The sequence below is a fragment of the Hippopotamus amphibius genome, chromosome 8 (assembly GCF_030028045.1).
Source record: "Hippopotamus amphibius kiboko isolate mHipAmp2 chromosome 8, mHipAmp2.hap2, whole genome shotgun sequence".
NCBI classification, from domain to species: Eukaryota; Metazoa; Chordata; class Mammalia; order Artiodactyla; family Hippopotamidae; genus Hippopotamus; species Hippopotamus amphibius.
The window spans coordinates 60,983,092-61,006,230 of record NC_080193.1 but is presented as its reverse complement, the minus strand read 5'-3'; the positions used below and the strand labels follow the sequence as shown (position 1 = coordinate 61,006,230).

Below are 23,139 nucleotides of genomic sequence, written 5' to 3'. Positions count from 1 at the left end.
TAGCATAGCAAATAATTTCAGGATTTTTAGGCTCTTTTTTAAAGTTCTTTGATTTGCCGGTGAAGTTTAAAATGGAACAAGAATGACTACTCTTAGTAAGAACATAAAATCACAGAACTTCAGCATCTGCAGAGAAATGAAAAGAATCAAATGTCTTCATTTTAGAGAAAAGAAAAACTAACTTTCATAGAATTTGTGACTTGCTGGAAACCATATGCCCCCAGTATGGGCAAAACACCAACTAAACCCAGGTTTCCTAGATCTAAATTCTGGTGCTCTTTTCTTTCTGCTATACCAAACCAATGTGGAAAAACAGCTGTAGCACAGCCTTTCAAAACTGAGAACTGAGTAAGTGGAAGGGAACATATCTCAAGCACAGAAACCCAAAACAAGGCACATCTGAATCAAAAATATTCTAGAGGGGCTTCCCTAGGTGGCGCAGTGGTTAAGGAATCCACCTGCCAATGCAAGCGGGCATAGGTTCGATCCCTGCTCCAGGAAGATTCCACATTGCCACGGAGCAACTAGCCCGTGCGCCATAAAAAAAAAAATTCTAGAAAGCCTAGCTTTGTATTCAGAAGCCTCATTCTTATCCTTGACCACATCAAAGATTAAAGGACATTTTAGAGGTAACTGAAGCTCCATCCCACTCTTTCTTTTTTCTTCTTCTTGGCCGTGCCCAGAGGCTTGTGGGATCTTAGCTCCCACTGACCAGGGACTGAACCGTCGGGCCCTCGGTCAGTGAAATCGTGGAGTCCTAACCGCAGGATCTGCCATGGAATTCCCAAAGAAATAAAATCTATCTTTTTTAAACTAGAATGTCATTAAGTTGTGAAGAGCTGTTAATAGAAAAAATAATAGGAAACATTTTCAGGCTTTGGAGAATAAGTGCGTGTGAGTGTCTGTGTGTGTGTCCTTGTGTCTATGTGTGTGTACGAGGAGGGATGACTTCTTGTAGAATATGGTTTCGTTGACAACTCTTTGAGTGTTTTTTTCTGTGAGAAAGATCTACTGTGTTACGAATATGTGCACAGGCTGGTGTCTAGCCTCCCCCTGCCATACCCTAAACTCCTTGCCTACCAATGAGTCTATAACCTTCACAAGGGAAAACACAAGAACACCATCAGCAAGGCAGCTTTTATTTCCCAATTAGGGGAAGGCGTTACTTTGAAGTTGTCTTTTTGGTGCCACGATCAATGACACATTTTCTAATATTTAGTAGAAGTAAGGCAGCATCAGGTTGGAGAAGATGATTAGCCTCTGAGTTACGATTAAGATGTATGTCCTATAATGAAGTGACAGGCTTTGGAGTAATCAAATGGAGTTGGGCCTGGGAACTGCTGGCAGAACAGAGGACAGATGTCACAAGATAAAGAAAGGAAGCGAGAGTTGCTGGATTTCAAAGCAAGAGAATATCCTGGAATATTTGGTGCTATCTGGAATTCTGGAAACAAGTATTAAAGCAGAATAAAGATGGTCATATGTGTCACTTGAGGAAATGTTCCTGGAGGAGTAGAAAGATTGTGGGAATGGACAGGAAGGCCATTTGAGAGTGTGGCCTGAAGGATAGTCTGATTGTACACTGATTTAATATTACTAGCTCATGTTCACTGAATGCCACGTGCCAGAAATCTGTAAATAAGTGCCTTGTAAGTGATTAGCGTTTCATTACATTCCCTACAGTCCCCATGGGGAAGACACTACTTTTACATCCATTTTCTAGATGTAGAAATTGAGGCAAAGAGAGGTTGAGGACTAGCTCAAGGTCTTAAAGGTAGTGAACAGCAGACTCGGGATTTGAATGGAGGTGGTGGTGTGCCCTGCAGGTGGAAATGTTAGCTTCCCTGCTGAGGTAGGTCTTACTGAGAAGTTAACATGTGAGTGGCAACATGGGGACATGCCCCTGGCAGAGGGAATGGGCGGTCCAAGACCCTCCATATACCTGGGGTATTCAAGGCAGTGCCAGGAGATCAGTGGGCTTGAATGAGATGGTCCAGGCAAGAGAGCTAGTAGGTGACCAGACCACGGAGGGCTTTGAAGACCTCACAAAGAATCTGGCTCTTCCTCAAAAGGAAACAGCAAGCCAGTTGCATCACTTGCCTGTCTTTATAACTAGAACCATGCTGGATTGGGTGAGAGAAAGGAACACTACTGGGGAAGCAAAAGAGGCCATTCTCCCAGAAACACGGCTGGAATCAGAGTAGGGAGTGGGTCGGCAGAAAAGTTTTTAGAAGGCCCCTCTGTAGTGATCGCAAAGCGGTGCTGGTGTCAACCCAAGAAGGTGAAATGAGACCTGCAAATTCTTGTAAAAAGAACGGCCACAAACTCTCAGTTTCATTGGGCTCTACTGATGCTGTAACCTGATAACAGCCAATGAAAACCAGTCACCTAAATCTACATTAGAGGAGAGGGTCCAGATAACTGTTTTCCACTGAGGTACTGAGGAGAAATTCTGCATTTTGCTATATACTTTTAAAAGCATCTCTCTTCAGGGGGAGCAGGGATGCTCAAGATGCTGACTCATGACGGCTGAAGGGCTGATCGCTCAGCTTGAAAAGTTTACTGCTTTGAAAAGTGACCTCATAAGGATATGGAAGAAAGAAGTGCAAGTAAAAGAAAGTTTTAAGGAAAAGCAAAAAGGCCAGCACCACATTTTCTAATGGAGCTGATGTCTTACCACTCAATTAATTTCAGCGTCAAGGCCCAATTTTAGTTCTGAATCACCTTCTAGTTTTACTTATAAAGGACTTTTCATTAAGCCAAATTAAGTAGATGGAGGTCCAGTTGTTTATTATCTAGCACTAAACCATTCCTACAAAAAGACACCTGTGCAAGCCATTTGGCTCTAGTCAACTATTTTTTTTACAATTTAATTATGAATATAATTAGAATGAGTTAAGAGACAAGCTAGGCATCAGCCATAAAATTTCTAGTTTGCTAACACACACACACATACACACACTGATTAAAAAGCAACTACAACAAAACCCTGCCAAGTCTGTAAGCTTGCAGTGGAAACTGTAGTAAAAGGGGAGTATTTGTAAAATCTACCTTTATTTTAATTTCATATATCCTTAAAATGGTGCTGTAGAGAATATTTTTATAGCACATTATTTTTATATCTCTGCTTTCTTTGTGGTGACCCTTTAAACCCTGCTTCTTCCTTTCTCTGGTCTTAAGGTAATTTGTCACTATCAGGCTTTCCTGTTTAGCAACTGTACATAGTCAAGTGCCTTGCAAGCTCTGTTTCTTTTCTACCAAAGAGTGTCATCATGGAGTTGATGATGCATCAGAAACAGTTTGACCAAAGGGCAATATAAAGTCAAGAGTAAAGAAAATATTTGCAAATATACATGACTAGTTTTTTTTTTTTCCAATTACTTACTGAAAGTATACTTTAAAGGTAAAATGGCATGATGGCCATAGGAAATAAAACCATTAAGACATGCAATAGATACTTTCTGCCATAGGGCAATGTCTTTAATTTAAATCATTTTTATATGAGGATGGTATGACTGACAGATATATAGTAGGATGAGTTGTGTTTAAGGACTGGGCATGGGGTATGCTCTACCTTTGGCGCCTGGATTTTAAAGATGATCAGTCAACCTTATGGATATCATTGCTCACAATTCGTTGTACTGCTTAATTAATCAGTGTGCACCAAAACTGGGCACAAATATTGTCTTCAAATGCGTGTGTGACAGCAATCTTTACATTGAAGACTTTTAAGCAACATCTTTACTATCTCAGTTTACAGCAATAAATTAGGCTTGCCTAATCTCCAAGTGTTATACATAAATACACACATATATATGTATATGCACATATATTAAATAAACATGATATATATAAAACAAACATGACATATAATAAACATGGTATATAATAAACATTATATATATATATATAATATTTACTTAAGACAAACTGAAAAAGATGACAAGGGGATTGCTATTGGGACCGTAGGTTGTTTTCTCATGGAGTTAGCGTTGATTGCATCCCCATGATGGGAAATACACAGGACCTTGCTCAGGGGTGGAAGGAAAAGTAATTATTTTTACACACAAAAGGCAACTTTGGATATTTAGAATACAACAAATCAACAAGCCCCAACTCATGCTCTAATACGAGCAGCAAAGAGCTGAGGTGAAGAAGGTGACCAAAAGGAAATTATCAGATAGTCCTTGAATAAATTAGCTTTGGCCCAGGCTTGAGACAAATCTCAAAGCCCATCCCTCACCAATAATAGATAAAACATCTTGTAAGGAAATTCATGAGGTCATTTCTCTTTATTTCTTTCTCATCTACTAATCAACCTATAGTTTCACTGTTATCTCTATTCTGATGATTGCTTAGATTTGAGACAGGAAGACGAAAATTGGTGGATTGAGAGCATTTGTGACATGGGGGTAGAGAAGGTGCCACCTGTAAAAATTAAGAAACAACATGCAGTATGCAAAAACTGGTTCCATAAAGATGTCCACACTTTAATTCCCAGAGCCTGTGGGTATGTCACTTTACATGGAAGAAGAGATTTTGTAGATATGATTAAGTTAAGCACCTGGAGATGGGGAAGTATCCTGGATGATCCAGGTGGACCTACATAATCACAAGGGTCCTCAAAAGTGGAAAATGGAGTCAGAAGGAAGTCAGAAGGAGATGTGACTATGGACGAGGCCAGAGTGCTGTGATGTCATGTGACTGCCGCCTGTGAAGGTGGAGGAGGGGAACCACTGGCTAAGGTGCGCAGGCAACTTCTAGAAGCTGGAAAAAGCAAGGAAGTGGATTCTCCGGAATACACTGGAGGAATTAGAGCCTCCAGAATACAGTCCTTCTAACACTTTGATTTTAGCTCACTGAGACCAAGTGTCAGACTTCTGTCCTATAGAACTATATGGTAATAAATGACTGATATGACCCCTGAATTCAAGGTAATTTGTTATGGCAGCAGTAGGAAACTAATGCACATATCCTAAAGGAAACAGTGGCACTAGCTCAGAAAACAGAAAGAAATCCCTGTTTGAACACCCTGAAGCAGTCCTGGAAGCACCATTCTAATATGAATCAGAATGACAGAAGGCTCTAGAAAGAAGACATCCTGGAAAAGCGGGACTCCGTACAATAGTGTCAGAAAAGAGTAAGGATGTTGTAAGAGAAAAAAGCAAAGAAAAAGAAAAGCAATTATAGACTCCAGAAAAAAAAAAATAAAAAATCTACACAAGAAAAGCATCATCCAACTATAAAGGGAACCAAATGTGGCCAAGGGTTTAAGCAATTTTTGAAGTGTAATAAAATAGATACTATCAGACCTGGAAGGAATATTCTTTGAGAAGTGTAGGGATTGTGACAGTGAATTCTAAAGAAGGAATCTTTGAGAACCCTCTTGCATAGGCAACACACAAGACTTAGAAACTCATAATAATGCAAATGTAAATGCTGTTTATTAGTTTTCTAACTAGTCAAACTATTAAAATTTAAAGGAATTAATGACCAGTGATTGTGAAAGAAAGGAAGAGAGGTAAAGGAAAGGGTAAAAAGGAAAATATGCTTACCTCACAATGGTAAATTAGGAGTTATGAAACAAGAAGCAGAGGTTTATGCGTGTTATTAAATATCCAAATATAACAACATGACTATCAAATGCTGGAGGAAGTAAGTAGAATAAATTAATATTTCATATTAGGCATTATCTATAGTTGATAAGTCAAGAAGTAGAGATATTATCCAGAGTTACGAAAGTAACTACTAGAGGAGATAAAAACTGAAAGAGTTGAAGGAGGTTTCCTCTCATGAATAGCCTTGGGGATGTGAAGTGATAGGACCCAGTCCATCACCTTCCATCATAAACTCCTCTGTAGAATTTGGTATGGTGCATGTTGTAATTTGATACAAGTGAAAAACTGTAAAAAGGTATATTAATAATGCTTAAGCTTGAAATAGTGCTCACATGAAATAGGAAAATAACACTGATTATATCTAAATGAATTTCAAAAGGGGATGGATGAACAATTGATTATAAAAATAATACAGTGGAGGGTTAAAATGTACTCAAAGAGGGCAACATTTAAAGCACTGATGTTTTCAGTATCTAGTAGCAAATATTGAAACATTGCTCACTCTTGGAAAGTGCTAACCTTTAAAACCTAAAACTCCAATACTAAAATTTCTGATCACTTAATTCTAACTGTGGTTAAAAAAAAGACAGAAATGATATGATCTTATATAGAATGATATAGGATATATAGGTCTTATATAGGATGATGTAACAGACAGATATTTGGCAACAGCTAGTTAGTTATTCTTTCAGCAAGATTTCTTGTAGATAAACAGTCTCAGAAATGCAATGCAGGATGATGGAAAGTATTTATGTTTTAGAGTCTGCAGCTTAATGCTAAACCTAATCTTCTGAGCCATATGAGCTTGGGAAATATTCTGTGACTTGCTTTACTCCTCTAAAAAATGAATTTCTTTCAAATCATTTATTGAGCACCTAATATAGGATAAAGAAAATGTTACGTTGTATAATTTTCATAGTAACTTTATCGAGCTAGAAATAATTTCCCACATGATTTTTCCATTTCTTCTGTGTCTCCTATGTTATTTTCAGAAATAAACTAGATAATTATAAAAAATGCCAACAAGTTTTCCTCCTCTCTTTCCCATTCCCAGGAATTTTTGAAAAATGCAGACAGTAAAATAGAAAAGACACTCTTTGTTGTCTCTTTTCTTTGGATCTGTAGCGATACCACAACAAAAGAGATGGGAACAGAGGTAAAGTTAGTACATTTCTTAGGATTTAGATGTACTGGAAATGTCCAGACCCCCTGCAGGCTTTTAGCCACAAGATTGCATCACCTATCATAAAACTCCAAAGCTATGTTTTTGTACTGAGTTCACATTTACAGTATTAATAATGCCTTCAGCACAAGTCATTTCCAGGGAATTAAGTCCTTGCAGTCAGTGGGTTAAATCCCCATGAAATAACCTGCAGGTGACCCAGTTGCACTGACCTCAAGTGTAGAATTTCAGATCAATAGCTGCAGTACTTGGATTCTGAAATATAAAACAATTGCTAGTGTTTTTGTTACTCCAATGGGTGTTATCAGATAGGGGATCACTATGGCAATTGCAGGTTCTTATCATATTAATGTTTGTTTTTGGTTCAAAAAGAAACTACTTAAAAAAGTAAATGCCTTCTGTTCCCTCTTCTTGGAATATGTAATGATGGCTTCCAAACATATAATAAAAATTAACAGTATTTCAAATAGCACAAATGGCCATTAATTGCTTGTACATGAAATAACATTTCTTCTTCAGAAGCAAAGCATTCCAGTTGGATGTAAAATTCCTTTTGGTCTATTCACCTTTTAACTCTGTCTTGAAAGGGTAACAGAAGATCTCTCAATTTGGGGCCAAATAGAAGTGTTAAGCCTTCACAAACGGGGCTTGGGGGTAGTTAGACAGTAAAGGAAAACAATGTTATAGCTACATGAACCATGACATTGATTGGTATAGTGTTTTGCTAGTGTCTAACCAGAGACCAGACATCACTTCAAGCACTTACACCAACAGAGAGAATAATTTTGATGCAGGGAACTGGTTACCCATGTGATGAAGAAGCTGAGAGCCCAATAAGGAAGAGTGAAATAACCAAGAAACCTGACACTGCAGGAAGCCACTACCAGGCTGGAGGGGCAAAGGCGGGAGGGTCCACATCAGCAGATGGAAGCTGGAACCAGAATGGGCTGAAGATACGGAGGGAAGGATCAGATGGGTGAGCAAGGGAGAGGGAGTGGAGGATAAACTACAAAACTGGTTGGTCTTTTCCTTCCCCCTCCCTCTGCGATCTACTGCCAGCCACTTGCACTGAAGCCAGCCCTCAAGAGCACCTCTGCAATACAGATGGCTAGGGTCAACCTTCCACAGGTGCAGAGTAAAGAAGTGATAGATGAAGATGGTCAAGGAAGCCCAAAGCCAGCATATATGGACATCTCCCCTAGGGATTTACTTTACCTGGCTGGTTCCTTTTCATAAAAAGCCAAGAACTCGTGCGCAGGTCTGTCGAGCTTCTCAAGGTATAGATTTCACAAGAGGCAGCAAGAGCTATGATAAAGCCCAGCACCTCTCTGGGACTGGATATGAATGTCTTTATACTTTTGAAAGATTTATTTTTACTCAATTAGTGCACAGTGGGGTAAAAGTGCCTCCTCTGGTGTGGTTTTGCCATTTCCAAGCAACCATGTGGCCATTCTCCCATTGCTTAAGGATATTTAAATATGAACGCCAACCTTGAGCTGAGTTAAGAATTCAAGAACGAATGTCAAGGTTATGCCAAAAATGCATGGATTAGCAAACATATGTCCCTTTCCAGCATCATATTTCTCAGCCATATCAGCCTCTTGGTTAGTTCCTCCATTTTACATATTAAAAAATACTAAGTACTACATGAGTTGGGTAAGGCAAGCTTGCTGAGATTGATTCTCCTTGCCTTGAACAATGAAGAAAAACTCCCAGTTCTTTGCTTCTAGATTACTTTCTCAAACATAGCTCATCTGGAGAAACATCGTTAGCATCTGCTCAGTATCTTACATCTTTAAAGGACTTTCTAAAGCACTATCTCATTCATTCTCTCAATAGCTTATTTGATAGGTGTTGGAAAAAATCCTTGCGGTAGCCATCAGTCATGAGAGCATGCTGGCTACCTCAGTTCTGCTTCGTTAAGTTCTGACCATGCCAGTGATTCTGAAATTCTGTCCAGTTTGGAGTCGAGTCTAGGATAGTCCAGAGATGGTCCTACTCCTTATGGAAATTCAGAGGACACGACCTCACATGGGTTTGAGGGCCTGCTTCCCACATCTCTTAGGCTAAGGGAATGGCTTGTCTAACATCTTCAGAATCAGGTTAACTAAAGGAAGCTTAAATGATGGGTATCCTACATCACAGCCCTCAAATCAGCACATGTGCAAGTATGTTTCCAAATGAAACAATTCTCCCTTAAAAGTATGGAGACCATGATGCGACATTTGTATGACTTCTTTAAATATAGGTAATCGGAGAGATGGAAGAGCCCCCAGTGTCTTACCAGGACACTGTCCTAGCACTAAGAGTGATCTTCCATGCTTGTGTGTTCCAAGATGGAATATCAGAATAAACTGTTATGGAAATTCATGCTTGTTTATTTCTTTCTTTATTCCTCCTTTTAAAAAGAAGTTAGGAGAGCCTGGGAACTATAAAATACTGTTCTTCTTGAGAAGCAGAGGGCTAATGAGATAAAAAGTCTGACAGGGGTAAGAGTTCCAGCCTCACTTCAAAACCCATATTTAAGGCACTGCTACTCTATTCAACAACAACACCAACATCTGAAATTGTGAGCAGGCAGCAAGAGACCTTGGGAGAATAAACTCTGCTTTATTCCTCTTGATATCATTTTGCCAGAGCTCTAAACAAGCGTGAAGGCTTTTGTGAAATGAAAAACAGAATAAAAGGGCATACTGAGGGGCTGTTTCCAACAGGCTCCCCATATCCTACTCCCCATAATGGGAACACTGTACACACAGCCATCCAAGATCAGACCTCCTAAGTGGAGCATTTTTTTTTCTTGGAGATTTTTCTCATTTGGACTTTAATTAAGCTCCTGCCAGGCTTGCAAGCTTTTTAATTTTACCTTTCTTTCTTCTTTCTTTTTCCTCCTTGAATCAGCTTGCTTGCCAGGAAAGTTTTTCCAAGCTGTCACAATCCTAGTAAGTACACCCTAAGATATTAAACTTAGAGATGTGCTAGTCGTTGCTGCTCCAAGAATCAATAGCAGAATTTTCCTTGTATTTGGAAAGATTTTCATTCATTCATTCATTCACTTGTTTTTACTTAAGAGTGTGTGTGTACGTGTGTGTGTGTGCGTGTTATGAATGAGAAATTAATAGAAAGGAAGTTTCATGCGGTGTACGATGACTATTGGCTGGAAAGTGATATAAGTCAACCTCCCATAAAGCCACCCGTTTAACAGAGGAAACCTTCCATTACTTAGTTTAATAGTCACACTATTTGTAAGCAAATTGTAGCGAACTCTTTATCAGTGTTGGTGGCTGTAGGGTGAAGCAGCCTTGAGAAGGTGATGCTTAGCTGATGATTTAACACCTCTTTAATGAAACGTAATTTTTAATTCACCTCAGTTCTTTTGCAAAATCCTTTCATACTCAGTTAAACTCACGGTGATTCTGAACGTACAAGGGTAGGGACTAAGAATGAGGAAGGTGAGCGGGTAAAGCAGATTGCCTGAGAAGCTATTTTCATTTGAGAAGGCTTAGTCGAAAACTGGCCACCCTAAACAGGATGGCTTCTTCTTCTTTTGTTTTTCCTTAATTTTAAAAAATAGTCAGATAATAGTGTAGAAATAAGAATAAGCCATCAAAAACACCAAAACTAAAACGAAAGCTGTGGAGCAATGCGGATATTATTATCTCTACGACTGCCATGACCACCATTCTTATCAGCTACTGAACACTGATTCCACAGCACCAGGTTATGGCACCAACCGCCCCTGCCTGTGAGGTACTCACTGATCGCCTCCACAAACTGCTCAAAGAAGCTGTAAGGGAAGAGTGGCTCAGGCAGCTCCCGGAAAAACATCTTCAGTGCTCCAGTGACAACGTGGATGTCCTCCCACTGGCTGTCGTCCAAATTCAGCTTCTCTTCTGGGAAAACACGAGTAGAAATGGAACAACTGGTTTTAATGAAACAATTACAAGACACTAATTATTATGTTAATGTTTGCCTACTATCATCAGCAACCGTTAACAGCCTTCTGCACCTAGAGGTTTGGTGCTGTGCATGTTTTTTTTTTTTTTTTTTCCTTTTTTTTCCATAGGAAGGGAACATTTTCAATGGAATACCATCTGTAGGAATGCAGCTAACAAAAAAACAAGAGACACAAAGAGACAGTGCCATTGACACAGTATGTCAGATACATTTATTCCCATAATGCATCAGTATGAAAATTAGCATCACAGCTCAACATGATTCAAAGCTATTTGGTTTTGAGGCCGAGGGGCTAAGAGTTGCCAATGATGGCCGGCTCAAGGGACCGGCCTAAAGGCCTTGCTGAGCCAACAGGAGACATATGCTAAACATGGCAATAGAAAATGAGTTATTGCTTTACATGTGTTAGCCTTGCTATGTACAAGGGAATAATGGGTAACACTTTTTTCCTTTTTTTGCTGAATATAAAGTCAGCAAGGAATAGAATACTGAGTGAGAAAGGATATTAATTCTTTCTTACTGCTTCAAAAATATCTTTTTTTTAGTCTTCATCTCAGCGAGGAAAATGTGCCCAGCAACAATATTAGACAGACCCCTGTTGGCCTACGTAGGCTATGCAAAGCTGTCAAAAATGATAACACACTAAAGACAAACCACAAGTGCTTACCAACTCCTCTTAGAAACAACGGAAATGTTTGCTTGGGAAGCTTGAGTGAGTTGAGACATTTAAATATTAAAGAAAATAAAGGCCACAATGAAGTTCTTAGGAGAAATAAAGAGACGCTGGGCAATTATTTCCTTCCTTTTCGTCTTCGATATGAAAGTCTGGAATCATTCTCACCCAAAAAGTGGATGTAATAGGGTCTGAAAGTGACGTCTTTAGGTACAACTAAAAGGAAGCAGGCATAAAAGCATTGCTGCTGATCACAGTATTTGTCTTTCTGAACGTACAACACAGAAAAGATTTTGGATTCTGGGCTTAATGAAAACGAAAACTAATCATTTTGGACAACCTGGGGGTTAATGGGAAAGCCAAGTATCCTGGCAAGAACTTAACAGGTATTTGGTCAACTAGAATTGTGTTTCTTTACCGACGTCTTAGGCTCATATTCAGATGCCTGCTTGTGTCAGTTTTATGAATGCAGAGGAGAATTTGCACCAAAAATGTAAGAAAAGCTGAGAATTGTCACTGTAGGGAATCTCTGCATGGGCTGTTTTGCTAATAGTGTTCATGTCCTTTTAAAAATATTAACCAAAATCTTTATCAGATCTTTCTTTTCTAAATGGACTATTATTCCCAGGGCTAGTAAGTGATGTTCCTGCTCAACTGGCTGTCTGCAAAGAGAAGGAATGAAGGTGAATCTGTTTCTTTCAGATGGGCTATTTTCTTCCTCTGTTTCAGTCCTCATTCCTACCTCAAGCATAACACAATAATTTGATCCACAACAAAATCAGCAGAGGAGACCTTCTTTCTGCCCTGCAATCATTTTTGATTGATTGTATTTCAACAATTAGCCTTTTATTTGGCTACAGACTATTGAAACAGGACGGCAGCATCTTAGCGGGCCAGCTTTAAACAGTCAACTGCTAACAATAGCATCAAAAAGGGAGACCTGATGGGGTTTACTGTCACTTTAAAGAACGGGGTTTTCACATTGTTGAAATCTGTCAGATATTTTGAAATGTCCCTCTCACTATGGTGCCACACCCCCTGCGTGCCCTTATAATAAAATTGGTTTTACTCCTGATTAAATCATTTTCTCCCTACCCACTACCATACTTCTCATAATGGACCTGTGCGCTCTACAGCTGGTGTTCTTCCCATGGTACCAATTCTTACTTTATCTTTTAAGCACTTTGCTGCTAAGATCTCATGCAGAGTGCTTATGTTTTGTTAAGAGCTTCATTCTTAGAGAAATAGCTTAACACATGTTCTAAAAATGTTGTACAACTTACTGCTTAAAGCACATTTAGAAAATGTATATAAGTACGGTAGCTTTGGCACTGAACTTTAAGTGGAAACCTAAGTACACACGTACACACACACAACACACACATGACGATCTATACCAAAAATTTATCACAAAAGTCCAACACAAAATGCCGTTTTGGTGCACAGGCTTAATATCGCCAAAGGAAAGTATTCAGCCAGTTAAAAAAAGAGAATGATTTTATCTTGAGCAAGAAAACAATAAGAACAAATAATTGCTTGACCAAAGGCAGATGCCAGTGATGTTGGTCACCTCCACATAAACATCAGCTAATTCAACTGACTGTGAAAATGAAATATTTTAATATACATAGAAAATCTACCAGACAATAAATACCATTTGATTGTAGTATGCCATATACTATCAATAACAACTTGTGTTAACTTATAAACTACATTCCTCCTATGTAGTCTTCATTTTAAAAAGATAATTTGTAGCCCCTCAACAAGTAGCTTCAGTAAATAATATGGTAAGTGGTTAGAAAGAGTCTTTTGGTATATAATACCCAATTTTTATATTAAGTTTTTTCACAAACAACCAAGGTTAAGATTCCTTGTAACCCAGAGGACTTTAAGGCATATTTTTCAAGGTCACTGTAACTTATTAAAAAACACACGGTTGTGTCCATATTTATATGCCTTCTCATGAATCCAATCAGTTCTAAAGATGAAGTGAAGATGAAGACGAAGTGATACCTGTCTCCATGTTAACAGGTATCATTATGAACACATCTGTATTAACTGATAGGCATTTTCTACTAATCTGTTGGCAGTGATGGTGTCTTCTGCTTCCCCTCTTTTCCACAGAGCAGGATTTCTCAATAAAGAAGCACGGTGGACATCTGAGGCTGGATAATGCTTTCTTACAGGGGCTGTCCTGTGCATTCTAGGCTATTTAGTAGCATCCCTGGCCTCAGCCCACTGGGTGCCAGTAGCACGTCCCAGTGCTGCTGATGAAAAATGTCTCTAGATATTGCCAAATGTCTCCTGGTGGTGCAAAGTTATCTCCAGTTGAGAATCACAACAATGGAGCCTGTAAGAGTCTATAAAAGTTATTCAATGAACATTGATTTACAAAGTTTACCTTAGGTGGGCAGAGAAACAGAAAAGTTGATATGTGCATATTGAGATTTCTTTAATATGAACTTAAGAGTTGGTAATTATTATTAACAAAATAAAAACCTTTCACAGAACAAAATTCATATGACTATATTTCAGGGAGCTCTGCAACAGAAACATAACCAACAGTTATTTAGTGTTTACACCATACTAGGGACTATGCTATGCACTTTGCATTTATTTATTTTTTTCATGGTTTTATTTATCTATTTTAATTGATTGACTGATTGATTGATTGGCTGTGTTGGGTCTTTGTTGCTGCAGGTGGGCTTTCTCTAGTTGTGGCAAGCAGGGGCTGCTCTTTCGAGCGGTGCGTGGGTTTCTCATTGCAGTGGCTTCTTTTGTTGTGGAGCACGGGCTCTAGGTGTGTGGGCTTCAGTAGTTGTGGCATGCAGGCTCAACAGTTGTGGCTCGTGGGCTCTAGAGCTCAGCCTCAGTAGTTATGGTGCACAGGTTTAGTTGCCCCGCAGCATGTGGGAGCTTCCTGGACCAGGGCTTGAACCTACGTCCCCTGCGTTGGCAGGCAGACTGCCACTGCACCACGAGGGAAGCCCTGCACTTTGCATTTATTATCTAATATACTTTTTTTTCCAATAAGACAATAAGGCACATGCTATTGTTATCATCAACTTATTTTACAAATAGGGAAATGAGGCATGGGTAGATTAAGTAACTTTTCCATGGCTGATGAGTGATAAACCCAGGATAAGGAGCCAGTAAGCCTCCCCTCAAAACCACTATGGTCAGACTAATCTTGGCTGGCAGAAGCTGAAAGGATAAAGGCAAATAAATAGTAATTGCCAGTGGTAGTAGATTGACTATTACTTCAAAGATAGTGATTTTTATATTTTATCCCTAAATACCTTACTTGAGGCTATGCTTTTACCTGTAAACTGACTCTGATCTTTCATAATTACTCATTTATAGAGGGAACAGATTCTTATATAAACAGATATAAAGCAAATTGGCAATAAAAAGAAATTGCATTACGAATGGGACAGAAGATGGAGCAAATTGTTATGTGGTGATGGAGTGAAGAGGAAACATGATAGAGTGAGAAAGGGGTTATACAAAACACCAGGCCTGGATTTACTGCTAATTCATTGTATATCTATTTATTTGTGAAATGAAGATATTTAGAAGAATAGCTATTGGTATCAAATGAGAAAATGTATCTGAAAAACATTTGGGAAGCAAAAATAAAACAAACACATCCAAGACGCCACTATGATGAGGAAGGTGAATAAAGGCCAAAAAGACAAAATATATTAAGGATTAAAGCAATGGAAATAGTGAGCAAAGACCATAAAGCATCCTGGTTGTTTTAGAGGATTTACCTCAGCATGATGCAATTTGTCATATGAGCTCAACAAAACCTTTACATGCTGGAGTCCAGTGCTGGGGAGAAGTCTGGTTGAATCAAGATACCTCACAATCATCACGCTGACAATCTGTGCTGGTTTCTCCTGGCCCTCTAATTAGGCTACTGTAAATTCATTTTGGTCACGGCGTTTGGCTTAAAGCATTTAAACAGAATTGAAGATAGGTTAAGCTCCAGAATCCAAAGTCACTATGTGACTTTAATGACATCACAAAAAATATATTTAAATACTGTATCCAAGCATTCAAGTCCATCTTGAAATGTCCTTTCCTGAAGGGAGTTTTGTATATTTTATTTTTAGAAATAAAAACATGTATATCCAGCTAAAAATTATTATATTTGAAATAAAAATTTTTTGACAGTAGCTGTTAAGAATAATATTTTTAAAAAAGGGGAACTGAAAGAGGGACCTTTGATAGCCACAGTAGGTCATGGTAATTTCCATGGAAAAAAGCACATTTAAATATCACTAATAGTTTAATCACCACTTTCCTCTTGTATTATGTATTGCTCTAAAGACTGGTGTAACCAGAAGTTGCAATATCAAGTCTGACTTTAAACTCACTGTGTTCAGAGCTACAGCTGTTGAGGCTGCCTTATATTCCCCAAAGGAGAGGGCTTCACCAGGTGCTCAGAAATACTACTCAAGTGAAAATAAATTAGGTTCTAGACATTTTACATCTTATTTCTGTCCCCTAGAATAATACTCTTTTAACTTAAAGATAAGCAGGGACAAATTCACCCCTTCTATGTGCTTTATGTCTGTTATGGGCTGAACTGTATCCCTCCCCTGTCCCGATGAATAATTTGAAGTCTCAATCCCCTGTACCCCACCACGTCATTGTATTTGGAGACAGGGCCTTTAAAAAGGTAATTAAGGTAAAATGAGGTGATATGGATGGCTTTATTCCAATATGACTGGTGTCTTTATAAGAAGAGGAGATTAGGACACAGACATACACAGAAGGAAGACCATGTGAAGACACAGGAAGAAGACAGGCATCTACAAGGTAAGGAGAGAGGACTCAGAAGAAAGCAACCTTGCCAACACCTTGATTCTGGTCTTCCAGTCTCTGGAACAGAGAGTAAATACATAGCCTTTGTTTAATCCCCCAGCCCCCAGCCCCCAGCCCCCTCGCCTGTGATACTTTGTTATGGTAGCCCTAGAAAATGGATACAATGCCCAAAGTTTCTGCGCAGAGAAAGATGTCATGTTCCAGCATCATATACACATTTTCTCAACACATTGGCCACACATGGTTCACACTTATGAAATATGGTAGACAACAGAAATAGCTGTTTAGGTAATTCAAATTAAAGAAAGATAATTATCTCGATTCAGAGAAAGGGTTTGCAGATGGAATTAGTTGAATAATTGCTTGCCTATTCAGGCTCAACCTATCTATTTCAAATGATTTGCTCTATAAACATGCAGGGCACTCTCTAAAACAGCCCCCAGAAAAAGAATAAAATCATGAAATACTATACTATGAAATATCATGTCTTGGGCTATACACTGCTATAGCCCAAGACATGAAATACTAGGGAACGTTTAAAATGTTCTCAGGAAAACTCAATGCAAGCCAAATCACATCCTTGATAGATGCCATGGCCATAGAGAAGGAAAGTGGTTTTAAATATGAAACTTTGTATTCCAAAACCAAAGAGATTTATTCCTTACAATTTATCACAGTAACCTCCAGGAAGCTATTAGGAGACTTACATTTGACAATGGTTACTTTACTGTAAAAGGAGATGATTTGACCTTTGTAGAGAATGGGCACTTTCGCCACCTTGTCTACCAAATCCAGTTTTGTGTGTCCTCCTTGTAGAAGGAAAGAGGGAGGAACCAAGCAAAGAAGCAGAAATTCTCTAAGATACTAAGACCTTATTCACAAAAGCTTTTATTTCTTAAATCCACTGGGATATTTTGGCATGCCAGTTTACCTTGCTTTCTATGGACATCATGCCGTGTGTATTTCTTTGAAAATCACGTAAAAAGCCCAAGGCATGCAAATAATGTCGCAGGCTAATATGAAATATCTTTAGTTACCCTCTTTGAAGGTGGTGGAGCAGCCTTCTCCTAGATGCAGTACAGGAACTGAGTTAGGAATGAGTGTGTCTTATTTTTATTTTTCTTCAGATTTCATTTGAATGTAAATAATAACATAATAAATAGGTACAACTGAAATTTGTGAAGCAAGCACCACAGATGGAAAGTATAACAAATGTGTCATTGCTCTGTGCATTTTTAATTTATAACGGCATAACATAAAACATCTTCCCATCATCATAACTCCATGTATAATGCCACCTTATAAAATGATGTTATTGACATTATGCTTCTCTCCAGGCTTCTAGGTTTTTTTGTGTCTAGGCATCTGAGGAGAGGTAGCCCTACCTCTAACAACAGTGACAAAAATGAATTGACTGTATTTGTTAGAATCATAAATTTTAAAAAAGGATACATTTCATGATACCAATATATATTTCTTTAATTCCTTTCTTACTCAGAGCTTCCAACACTGCTCTTATTTCCATGCAGTCAAAGGCTTTTTGTGCTCTGCTGACACTATACACAATGGTTCGTTTTATTTGACCATCTTCTCCAAAGAGATTCTGAATTTACTTGAATTCCATGGATGATTTCATACATTACATACTCCAAAGGGTAGAGAATCCGTAGGATTAAATTTCAACAGAGTCATTTTTGAAAGTTTTCTTTGTCATCGGCTCTAGGTTTCAACACTACTGCTATTTGTTCTCTCCAAGTTATATTACATTTGTAAATATCAAGAGGAAGGTCAGGTCAAAACATATCACATCATGATATCTAGGAAATAAATATAACTAAGTCCTGTAAATACCCATATACAGATAACATGTCTATTGTAGGTATACATACATACATAGTGGTTACTTAATGTGTTGGTTTCCTCACTTGTCTAATGAGTACTGTCATCACTCCCTCCTAATTTTGTGGGAGAATTCTGTGATGTAAATGTAAAAGATCTAGTACAGGCTTGTTATAACATTATTAGAAAATTTATTTAGACATTATCTTCTTTGTCAGTCAGACTTTGGCAAATATTTCCAGAATCTAATACAACTTCTATCTTAAATTATTCCTTTTGCTACACTGTCGGTGTACATGGGATTAGAAATAGTATTATTTAGCAAGAAAAGGATGGGGCTTTTCACTTATTTAGAAGTCTCCTGTCTGGAAATATTGTCAGTGAAATAGAAATAAAAGGTAAACAAAATGGATAGAGTAAGGCAGTGCTACTCTCATTCCTTGAAAACAATTTTATTCCTAGATAGGACATCAATTAGTTGTCAATTAAAGATAACCAAAATGAAGAGATTTGTAGCAATTATTGAGGATAATATTGTTTAATCTAAGTTATCTTTATTAATTGATCCATGGGAGTAGTTAAGAATTTTCTACTTCATATCACGAGAATAGCCAGAATTCTGCAAAGGTACACACAATGAGTGAAAGAAAGACTTATAAATTTTACAACTACTTGCATAAAGTGAGACACAATAGCTAGAGATCTATGCAAAGGTTTCTTTGTGAAACTACACAACAACACTATCCTCTACTGCATCTATATAATATTCCAAGTCCAGAATAGTGATATAGATTCCTTAATGGACGTATCTATTATCAATAACTGTTTTTGGTTTTTTTCTTTGTGAATAAAAAGTTTTAGAGATTTTTTTCCCACCTCAAAAGAGTCTGCCTGTCTGATGCCAGAGGCTTTCAGTTATAGAGCATAAACTCTTGTGTTCCTTTCTACCATGATTTCGAAGATTCATAATTCATACAAATAATTCACAATGTGGGCTGTTTTTATTGCAAAGGAGCTATAAAAACCAGTTGATAAAAACCGTCAAAACACCTGATAAGATGATACTCAAAAACCTACTATTGTTTAATATGAAGTGTGTGCTACTTATTGTTTTTTTAAACATTTTTATTTATTTTATTTTGAAATAATGTATTTACACGAAGTTCAACGTACATAAGAGTATATTCAAAAGTCTCTTTCTAGTCTATCCAAAGATACGTAGTTTACTCCCTGACAGAAAACCTATATTGTCAATTTCCTATGTATCCTTTCGAAGACGTTTTCTATACTCAACTAATATCACCCTCAACTACCACTTTTTAAGAAAAACAGTAACAGTGACATATCTATGCACTGTTCTGCATTTGATTCTTTTCACTTGACAATATATCATAGAGATTATTCAAAATCAGGACAGGGAGCATCCTCATTCTTTTTTTACAGCTACATATTTACTTTCATGGATGTACAATACTTTACTTAACCAGTTTCCAATTGTCAAATATTTTGTATTGTGCTTATGTGAATAGTCTTGTACTTAGATCATTTAAAACTAAGTATTATATAAGTATGTAACTGCGTGAGTAAAAAATTCCTAGACCTGGAATTTCTAGGCGAGAAGTTGTGTGTATATTGTAAATTATTGATAGACCTTGTCAAATTACCCTCATAGCCAGTGAACCAATTTATGTTACCATTACAGTATTTGAGAGACTATGGTTCATTGGGAATATATATTCATTACTGCCTGTAACTCTTCTCAGATGCCCATGGATAAATTGTGCCTTTGACTGTATAGTTGAAAAAACACATAACAAAGAATAAAATGAGGAAAGATACAGACTAAAATATATACATGAAGTATTTGTTAAACACAAGAGAGACTCGTGAGAGATGTAACTTCTGATGAAAAGTTTGAATATTTAACAACTGGTAAACAACAGATGTTTAATAAATATATTACAATAATACAATTGGCCCTTGAACAACCTGGGTTTGAACTGGAAGGGTTTACTTAATACATAATTGTTTTTTTCAGTAGTAAATACTGCAGTGCTACACGACCCCAGGTTGGTTGAATCAGCGGGTGCAGAACCACAGCTATGGAGGAACTGTGTATATGGAGGGTGGATTATAAATTATACTCCGATTTTCAACTGCAGGGAGGGTCTACCACACCTAATCCCTGCATTGCTCAAGGGTCAACTGTAATTACAAATAAAAAAATAAACCCAATAACAGTGACTATTTTCTGATGAAATAAAAATCTAAATAGAAACAAGGTCAAATAAAAGAAAAAGGAATGAGCACGCTGAAAACAAAGTGAATGAATGGAATGCCATCATTATATGTCAATTTCAGCATCACATTTAGAGTGTAAAGGGAAACAAAACCATCAATTGAATAAATTAATATATTCACTCATTAAAAAATAAAACATCTATTAGGCGCCAGATGTGCTAAGTGCAAGAATTATGGGTGGGAAGGCAGTTATAAGGACAGAATGAGGATTGAAATATATCTAAGAAATGGTATATAATCTCTTGAAGTCTGACAATTCTTGAGTTCTCTAACAGCACTACGAGGATTGTGCTGTCTCTAGGGAAGGAGCTACCCCCTTTAATTTTATATTTGCTTCATGACTACACAGACATGCTCAGTTAGTTGCTCAATAAGTACCTTTTTAATAAAGATGAGGATGAGGATGAGGACCATATAAACTTCCAAGTCTGAGAGTTATCTAGAGTTCCTCTTGTAGAAAACCAGGAAGACATTTGCTATGGTCTCAGGTGACCTGTTAGTACCAAGACACATTTCCAAGCAGCTGGGGCATTTCTGGCCTGTATGAGCCTCTCCCCTCTCTGCAGAGCAGAGATGTACTCAGGCTAACTTTACCACACATGTTCTCTCACAAGAACGTCAGTGGAGGAAGCTGGAATGATGTCAGTGGAAAGACACAGGTTTCTTCGACCAGGTACTCTTCTCCTTGCTTTTCTTCTCTCCCAATCCAACACGAAACAAATCTGTGGCACTAACTCTTGGGCCTCTGCCTATGGTTCCCGATGTCACCCATGTCTATGCTGCTAATTTTCACTCTGGCCTACATTCTGCTTCATTTCAGATCCTGCTAACTATGCTACTCATCCTAGCCTGGTAATCCCATTCATTGCTGCTGGGGCACACCCTAAATAACTTAACACAGCAGTCCCCTCTCATCCTTGGATCTGCTTTCCGCAGCTACCTGCAGTCAACCACAGTCTGAAAATATTAAATGATAAATTTTAGAAATAAATAGCTCATGAATTTTAAGTTGCCAGTCATTCTGAGAAGCTTGATGAAGTCTCATGCAGTGCTTGCTCCCCCGGGGCCAGAATCTTCCCTTTGTCTAGCATAGCCTTTTTTAGTCACCTAGTAGCCATCTCAATGATCAGATTAACTGTCACAAAATCATAGTGCTTGTCTTCAAGCCACCCTTATTTTACTTAATACTGGCCCCAAAGCACAAGAGTGGTGGTGCTAGCAATTTGGGTACGCCAAAGAGAAGCCATGAAGTGCTTCCTCTAAGTGTGAAGGTAAAAGTTCTCGACTTAAGGAAAGAAAAAAAGTTGCATGCTGAAGTTACTAAGATCTATGGTGAGAACTGCTATCTGTGAAACTGTGAAAAAGGAAAAATAAATTCATGCTAGTTTCACTGCTGCACCTCAAACTGCCAAACTTATGGCCACAGTGCTTGGTAACTGCTTAGTTAGGATGGAAAAGGCATTAAATTTGTACAATAAGATATTTTGTGTGTGAGAGAGACCACATACACATAACTTTTAATTCAGTATATTGTTATAATTCTTCCTGTGCATTGGCAGGAGGGAACAGGATGGATCAGAGGATATGGACAAGAGGTGGTGTGTCCAAGAGGTACCACGAACAAGGAGCTCAGCTGAGAGGCTCTGTTGTGTTAAAATACTGCATATTCACTGTGGAAAAACAGCATTTTAAAGGAAGTCAGGAAATAAGAGAGAAAAACTCAGGTGTATTCATGAAACCATTGCACAGCAGAGAAAGAAGTCTAGAAAAATGATGGTTAGGCATGTACAAAGGATTAAAGTTCAGAGACAATTATTGTGTATCACATTTATCATAAGTTCAGGGAAGTCAAAATATCCTATTTTCCTGAAGTTTATAAAGACCTGCTGGTAGTTGGAAAATGAGAATCCGTTTGGATTATCTGACCAGAGATAAGACTTCAATGGTGTTTCAGTATCATGCGCTACTTTATGGACTCTACAAAAGGGAATTACAATTAATTGGATTATGCTGGTCTCCACATGCTGATTGTAAGAAAAGAAAGTATGAAAGTGTAACTGTTGCTAACAGGTCATATCTATCATCAACCATGGGATTTGCTTTTTTTACTTGCCAATAAGATTAATTTCTTCTTTACAATCTTTCAATTTGAAGCCGTTTTAATTATAGAGTTTAGAAAATTCAAAGGAAAAGGCAAACCTACTTTCAATGTATTATTAATAATTGACCTCATTTTTATTCATCTTTATGTTGAGGGAAAAAGAAATGGATGGTTTGTTTATTGTTTAGAAGATTTTTACTTACTTAAGATCCCTCTGCAATCTTTTCTGAATTTCAATTTAATTAAAAATTTTTATACTTGATTTCTGTAAAGTGCTAAGCCTGGGGCTATGTTTCTGGGGATTCATGGAGATGTGGTCTTTGTTTTCAGGCAACTTAACATCTCATAAAGGATTTTGGTCTGCAAATCCCAAACGTCATTACGTGGCTAAGTGGAGTGTTAGATTAAAGGTATGAACTACTAAACATAATATCGCTGAACCCTTCTCAGGCACTATTCTAAGTGCTTCACGTGTATAAATTTATTTTATCTTCACATTAACGCATGCTATAGGTACTATTACTTGTTCAGTTTTACTGATAGGGAAATGGGTCCAGAGATTAAGCAACTTGTCCAAGTTTACTCAGGTGTTTACCTAGAGTCCAGTCAATCTGGTTCCAAGCCTTCAGAATCC

General features: G+C 37.9%; 1 protein-coding gene across 2 annotated transcripts in view; it reads right to left on the bottom strand.

Moving 5' to 3' along the window:
• ARHGAP15 (Rho GTPase activating protein 15) overlaps window positions 1-23,139 on the bottom strand; it is a 652,966-nt gene that overhangs the window by 135,960 nt on the left and 493,867 nt on the right. The window contains exon 12 of one of the 2 annotated variants that reach the window (XM_057745533.1): window positions 10,560-10,694. In XM_057745533.1, the coding sequence (XP_057601516.1) occupies window positions 10,560-10,694 (135 nt within the window). Of the gene's footprint in view, window positions 1-10,415; window positions 10,695-23,139 lie in introns of those variants that run through there. The other variant, XM_057745532.1, reaches the window with a different exon arrangement.